General features: G+C 44.2%; 1 protein-coding gene across 1 annotated transcript in view; it reads left to right on the forward strand.

Annotated features, from left to right (window-relative positions):
* Window positions 1-7,500, forward strand: part of LOC125044259 (death domain-associated protein 6-like) — a 36,705-nt gene that overhangs the window by 13,654 nt on the left and 15,551 nt on the right. The window contains exons 5-7 of the mRNA XM_047640835.1: window positions 251-664; window positions 4,983-5,089; window positions 7,239-7,359. Coding sequence (XP_047496791.1) covers window positions 251-664; window positions 4,983-5,089; window positions 7,239-7,359 — 642 coding nt within the window. The remainder of the gene's footprint in view (window positions 1-250; window positions 665-4,982; window positions 5,090-7,238; window positions 7,360-7,500) is intronic.

The following is a 7,500-nucleotide window of genomic DNA, read 5'->3' on the forward strand; positions in this document are numbered from 1 at the left end:
TATAATTTCTCTCTCTACTCTACTCTGCCTCTCTCTCCCTCTCTTTCTTTCTCCCTCTCCCTCTCCATCTCCCTCTCCTTTTCCCTCTACCTCTCTTTCCTCCCTGTGTATATGGATATATGTGATAATGTGTTTTCTTTACTACTTGAGCAGTAGCAAGGTCACTCATAGCTCATTTGCAGTTATATGGTGAAGGCCTTTCCTGATGCTTAAGAGGTATAATTGTTATAATAAATTTGTTCCTTTCCAGAAGAAAAAGACGTCAAATGGAGATGTTGGGTGCAAGGCAAGTTCCAAAGATGATGACCTTGAAATTGTTGAGGTGACCAAGAAGCCTGTGGAGGGGGCACGGTTACCGAAAGGCACCAGAATTACTCTGCTCCCAACCTCCAGCACCAGAAGTGAGATCCGGCAGTTGACGCGTCACGCCACGCAGGCAAGCATCTCCACCTTCTTCAAGAAACAGCCGTCACCAGAGGTCAAGAAGCAGCCTTTGCCCGAGGTCAAGAAGAATGGCAAGGATGCCACTAGTAGAAGAAAGGAAGAAGTTAAAGTAGATAAAACTGAAGAGAGAGAGGAGGAGAGCAAACCCCTGCGGCAGAATGGGAGGAAGGAGGACGATGCAGAGGAGAACAGCGAGACCAGCATAGCGGCGCTGGAGAATGTGAGTGATAACTGGTTGATAACTTTAGTCGGTGTGATAAGAGACAAATTTCAAATCAGATTTTCATTTGTATATGTCTTTACTGAGAGAGAGAGGGAGTAATGTAGAGAAAGGGAAAAAGAGAGGGAGGGAAGAGAAGGGGAGAGTGAGAGAAGAAAAGAGAAAGGGAGACGAAGAGGAGAGAAAGGTTAAGGGAGGGAAGAGAAGGGGAGAGTGAGAGAAGAGGAGAGTGAGAGAAGAGGAGAAGGGGAGAGTGAGAGATGAGAAGGGGATAGTTAGAGAAGAGGAGAAAGGGAGAGGGAAAAAAGAGGAGAAAGGGAGAGGGAAAAAAGTGGAGAAAGAGATGAGAGAAAAGGAGAAGGAGAAAGGGAGAGAAAAGGAGAATAGGAGAGGGAGGGAAGATGAGAAGGAGAGAGGGAGGGAAGATGAGGAGAGAAGAGGTGAAGAAGAGAGGGATAGAAGTGGAGAAGGAAAGAGGGATAGAAGAGGAGAAGGAGAGAGGGATAGAAGAGGAGAAGGAGAGAGGGATAGAAGAGGAGAAGGAGAGAGGGATAGAAGAGGAGAAGGAGAGAGGGATAGAAGAGGAGAAGGAGAGAGGGATAGAAGAGGAGAAGGAGAGAGGGATAGAAGAGGAGATGGAGAGCGGGATAGAAGAGGAGAAGGAGAGAGGGATAGAAGAGGAGAAGGAGAGAGGGATAGAAGAGGAGAAGGAGAGAGGGATAGAAGAGGAGAAGGAGAGAGGGATAGAAGAGGAGAAGGAGAGAGGGATAGAAGAGGAGAAGGAGAGAGGGATAGAAGAGGAGAAGGAGAGAGGGATAGAAGAGGAGAAGGAGAGAGGGATAGAAGAGGAGAAGGAGAGAGGGATAGAAGAGGAGAAGGAGAGAGGGATAGAAGAGGAGAAGGAGAGAGGGATAGAAGAGGAGAAGGAGAGAGGGATAGAAGAGGAGAAGGAGAGAGGGATAGAAGAGGAGAAGGAGAGAGGGATAGAAGAGGAGAAGGAGAGAGGGATAGAAGAGGAGAAGGAGAGAGGGATAGAAGAGGAGAAGGAGAGAGGGATAGAAGAGGAGAAGGAGAGAGGGATAGAAGAGGAGAAGGAGAGAGGGATAGAAGAGGAGAAGGAGAGAGGGATAGAAGAGGAGAAGGAGAGAGGGATAGAAGAGGAGAAGGAGAGAGGGATAGAAGAGGAGAAGGAGAGAGGGATAGAAGAGGAGAAGGAGAGAGGGATAGAAGAGGAGAAGGAGAGCGGGATAGAAGAGGAGAAGGAGAGAGGGATAGAAGAGGAGAAGGAGAGAGGGATAGAAGAGGAGAAGGAGAGAGGGATAGAAGAGGAGAAGGAGAGAGGGATAGAAGAGGAGAAGGAGAGCGGGATAGAAGAGGAGAAGGAGAGAGGGATAGAAGAGGAGAAGGAGAGAGGGATAGAAGAGGAGAAGGAGAGAGGGATAGAAGAGGAGAAGGAGAGAGGGATAGAAGAGGAGAAGGAGAGAGGGATAGAAGAGGAGAAGGAGAGAGGGATAGAAGAGGAGAAGGAGAGAGGGATAGAAGAGGAGAAGGAGAGAGGGATAGAAGAGGAGAAGGAGAGAGGGATTAAAGTGGAGAAGGAGAGAGGGATAGAAGAAGAGAAGGAGAGAGGGATTAAAGTGGAGAAGGAGAGAGGGATAGAAGAGGAGAAGGAGAGAGGGATAGAAGAGGAGAAGGAGAGAGGGATAGAAGAGGAGAAGGAGAGAGGGATAGAAGAGGAGAAGGAGAGAGGGATAGAAGAGGAGAAGGAGAGAGGGATAGAAGAGGAGAAGGAGAGAGGGATAGAAGAGGAGAAGGAGAGAGGGATAGAAGAGGAGAAGGAGAGAGGGATAGAAGAGGAGAAGGAGAGAGGGATAGAAGAGGAGAAGGAGAGAGGGATAGAAGAGGAGAAGGAGAGAGGGATAGAAGAGGAGAAGGAGAGAGGGATAGAAGAGGAGAAGGAGAGAGGGATAGAAGAGGAGAAGGAGAGAGGGATAGAAGAGGAGAAGGAGAGAGGGATAGAAGAGGAGAAGGAGAGAGGGATAGAAGAGGAGAAGGAGAGAGGGATAGAAGAGGAGAAGGAGAGAGGGATAGAAGAGGAGAAGGAGAGAGGGATAGAAGAGGAGAAGGAGAGAGGGATAGAAGAGGAGAAGGAGAGAGGGATAGAAGAGGAGAAGGAGAGAGGGATAGAAGAGGAGAAGGAGAGAGGGATAGAAGAGGAGAAGGAGAGCGGGATAGAAGAGGAGAAGGAGAGCGGGATAGAAGAGGAGAAGGAGAGAGGGATTAAAGTGGAGAAGGAGAGAGGGATAGAAGAGGAGAAGGAGAGAGAGATAGAAGAGGAGAAGGAGAGAGGGATAGAAAAGGAGGAGGAGAGAGGGATAGAAGAAGAGAAGGAGAGAGAGATAGAAGAGGAGAAGGAGAGAGGGATAGAAGAGGAGAAGGAGAGAGAGATAGAAGAGGAGAAGGAGAGAGGGATAGAAGAGGAGAAGGAGAGAGAGATAGAAGAGGAGAAGGAGAGAGGGATAGAAGAGGAGAAGGAGAGAGAGATAGAAGAGGAGAAGGAGAGAGGGATAGAAGAGGAGAAGGAGAGAGAGATAGAAGAGGAGAAGGAGAGAGGGATAGAAGAGGAGAAGGAGAGAGGGATAGAAGAGGAGAAGGAGAGAGGGATTAAAGTGGAGAAGGAGAGAGGGATAGAAGAGGAGAAGGAGAGAGAGATAGAAGAGGAGAAGGAGAGAGGGATAGAAGAGGAGAAGGAGAGAGGGATAGAAGAGGAGAAGGAGAGAGAGATAGAAGAGGAGAAGGAGAGAGGGATTAAAGTGGAGAAGGAGAGAGGGATAGAAGAGGAGAAGGAGAGAGAGATAGAAGAGGAGAAGGAGAGAGAGATAGAAGAGGAGAAGGAGAGAGGGATAGAAGAGGAGAAGGAGAGAGGGATAGAAGAGGAGAAGGAGAGAGAGATAGAAGAGGAGAAGGAGAGAGGGATAGAAGAGGAGAAGGAGAGAGAGATAGAAGAGGAGAAGGAGAGAGGGATAGAAGAGGAGAAGGAGAGAGGGATAGAAGAGGAGAAGGAGAGAGAGATAGAAGAGGAGAAGGAGAGAGGGATAGAAGAGGAGAAGGAGAGAGGGATAGAAGAAGAGAAGGAGAGAGGGATTAAAGTGGAGAAGGAGAGAGAGATAGAAGAGGAGAAGGAGAGAGGGATAGAAGAGGAGAAGGAGAGAGAGATAGAAGAGGAGAAGGAGAGAGGGATAGAAGAGGAGAAGGAGAGAGGGATTAAAGTGGAGAAGGAGAGAGGGATAGAAGAAGAGAAGGAGAGAGGGATTAAAGTGGAGAAGGAGAGAGAGATAGAAGAGGAGAAGGAGAGAGGGATAGAAGAGGAGAAGGAGAGAGGGATAGAAGAGGAGAAGGAGAGAGGGATAGAAGAGGAGAAGGAGAGAGGGATAGAAGAGGAGAAGGAGAGAGGGATTAAAGTGGAGAAGGAGAGAGGGATAGAAGAAGAGAAGGAGAGAGGGATAGAAGAGGAGAAGGAGAGAGGGATAGAAGAGGAGAAGGAGAGAGGGATAGAAGAGGAGAAGGAGAGAGGGATAGAAGAGGAGAAGGAGAGAGGGATAGAAGAGGAGAAGGAGAGAGGGATAGAAGAGGAGAAGGAGAGAGGGATAGAAGAGGAGAAGGAGAGAGGGATAGAAGAGGAGAAGGAGAGAGAGATAGAAGAGGAGAAGGAGAGAGGGATTAAAGTGGAGAAGGAGAGAGGGATAGAAGAGGAGAAGGAGAGAGAGATAGAAGAGGAGAAGGAGAGAGGGATAGAAGAGGAGAAGGAGAGAGGGATAGAAGAGGAGATGGAGAGAGGGATAGAAGAGGAGAAGGAGAGAGGGATAGAAGAGGAGAAGGAGAGAGGGATAGAAGAGGAGAAGGAGAGAGGGATAGAAGAGGAGAAGGAGAGAGGGATTAAAGTGGAGAAGGAGAGAGGGATAGAAGAGGAGAAGGAGAGAGAGATAGAAGAGGAGAAGGAGAGAGGGATAGAAAAGGAGGAGGAGAGAGGGATAGAAGAAGAGAAGGAGAGAGGGCAAGAAGAGGAGAAGGATAGAAGGAAAAGATTGCAGAAAGTAAGAGGGAGAATGGGAGAGGGAAAGAAGAGGAGAAGGAGAGAGGGGGAAAAAGGTAGAGGGGGGAAAAAAGTGAGAAGAGAGAAAGAGGGAGAGAGAGAGAGGAAAATAGGTCATTTTGCCATAGTATGGCAGAGAGCTTAATCAGTAAAAGTAGAAATAATTGTTTAATTACTGTCCCCTATATGGCAAGCAGCATCAAAGATCTTGCTTTCTGCCAACAGTTTGTGAGTCGTTGGGAGGAAATCAAAAGCAGCAAAGAAGACCAAAAGATTCGAGAAAAATTATGGAAATACTACTACCTTGCGCACTCAAGCTATGTGCACTCCAGGTATGGTAGTTTTTAAGTTTTCAAGTTTTATAAATGTAGTTATTGAGTTAGATGTGTTTTTTATTATTATTATTATTATTATTCAGCTCTGCCAATACTGATATGTCTTTGCGTAGGAGTGAGATTTTGCTCTTGATTCTCATCTTCCATTTTGGTCCTTCGCTAGACTTCGCCTTATGCGGTGGCTTTTGTTTGATTTCGCCAGAGATTACTGCTGCCGCTGCGTAAATCAGTTGGTTGATCTCTGTGAGCTTCAGTTGTTCCTTCTCACAGATCCTGGCAAGAGCCGAATTGGCAGCTAGGAGTAGCTCACTGTTCTGTTTATAGTGCTTGAGTTTGTTCAGGCCTTTACGTTGCATCACTTCGATCGGCTGTAGTTCCATCACCTTCAGCCTGATTTTGCACTCCATGTCATCATTAGAGCCTTCAGCACTTCTTGGTTCTACCTGTTGGACTGGTTCAGCATGATCTTCATTCGGTGCTGAGTTCTCCTCAACAAAGATGAGGGCTGGACTTCACCTTCCAGGTTGTCTACTTGGTTGTTATTTTCGACATCCTTTCTAATTTCATCCATCTCTACTTCAGTGAGCCACTTCCTCTTCACGATGTTCCTTCGTACGTCGGCCAGGTTCGATGCGGTCAAAGTTGGTAGCAGGTTGGGGTTCCGCTGCCTCCATACCTCAAACGTTCCACCGACAATGGGTTTTCCAATCCGTTTTGCTTCGTGGTACGCCCAAATCACCTCCTTATATTCTTCCCTTGACCAGGCATGTCGTTTGCTTCGTGTTCTGGTCTCTGCTGGTCCAGCTGCTGTTGGTGCTGTATCCTCAGTCTGGCTGCGTTGAGTATTCTCGTTGCTGCTGGAGACAAGAGTGTCTGGGTTTGCCGACGCAATATCCAACTTTTCGACCTCAGCTTGTTCGGCGATCACTGAGGGACGCGCTCCTTGTTTAACCGCGCGACGAGCGATGCGAGATGACTTTCTTTGATTATTTTCCATGCACAAAAGATATTTGGTTTGTCAGGTTTTCCTTCCTGGGTGTTTTTATCGTGACACTATCACTATGAGGGCTGCCAACCAAGGCTGAAGAGTCCCCCTACCCATGAGACAGACTAGCCCCCGCCGGACGCCAACTCGGTACTTCTTGGTCTCGGGGAGTTATTATTATTATTATTATTATTATTATTATTATTATTATTATTATTATTATTATTATTATTATTATTATTATTATATTATTATTATTATTATTAATATTATTATCATTGCTATTACTATTATTATTATTATTATTATTATTATTATTATTATTATTATTAATATTATTATCAATATTATCAATATAATTTTTCTATTATTTTTTCTCTCACTATTATTATCATTATCAATATTGTTATTGTTATTATTGTTGTTGTTTCTCTTATTGTTTTTATCACTTATTCCTGCCGCTGTTATTACTATTATTATTGTTACCATTATTATCTGTTATTACCATTTTTATATCTTGCAGATATAAGTTACATAGGAAATGGGATGTAAATAACTGTATTTATTAGTGTAATTGTGCATTTTATCTTGTGTGCTGATTTCATTGTTATCTGTTTTTTGAAATATCACCATGAGCTCACGTCAGATTTTCAGTGAACATACAAGCTTGTATGTTTGATTTATTTAGACTTTTTTGATTACATAAAATAATTTTGAAGAAATATTCATATTAAGAAATAGGACCTCATCTAAGCCTAGTTTAACATATAGAAAAAAAAACTTACCTTTCTCACCTGTTTATCCTTTTCCTTGATTTTTTGGCAAGATTCCTTTCTCTTGTTTATTACTGTTAGTGTTTTGATAACAATGTAATGGTTATAATGTCATGATATTAATAACCGTTTCCAGATTGATAGCTTTAAAAGATATATATTTACCCCAAAAAAATTAGGAATGGGCAAATCAAGTGATGTCACATTGGGCCTATTAATTCACTCCTTGGTGACTGAGCACTTTTTGAGTCCTTTGTGTGAAACAAAATCCACAAAAAAATACTGTGGATAGTACATATTCCCATGTAAGGCTTAATATACCTTATATGGACCAGCCTTGTAGGTAATGAAGGGTGTGGTATTATTAACATGCATTATTATTCAACAGAAAATTCATCAAGCTGGTGGAGACCTCGACACGCAAACTCACTCTCGACAACATATATGTGATTATAAAAGACTTGCTTGACAGTTTGAAGCACTACAAGGACTTACCATATGGAGAGAAGGTATGTTGCCCTTGGTCCATTTTCTTTTGCAGAAATTTCTGAAGCATACAAGGTTATGAGATAATGGATAATAAAAAAGCGAGTGTGTGGCATTTTCTTTTGAGAAGGTATTTTATGTAAATGATAATCTTAGAGAAAAGG

This window comes from Penaeus chinensis, chromosome 35 (genome assembly GCF_019202785.1).
Source record: "Penaeus chinensis breed Huanghai No. 1 chromosome 35, ASM1920278v2, whole genome shotgun sequence".
Lineage (NCBI taxonomy): Eukaryota > Metazoa > Arthropoda > Malacostraca > Decapoda > Penaeidae > Penaeus > Penaeus chinensis.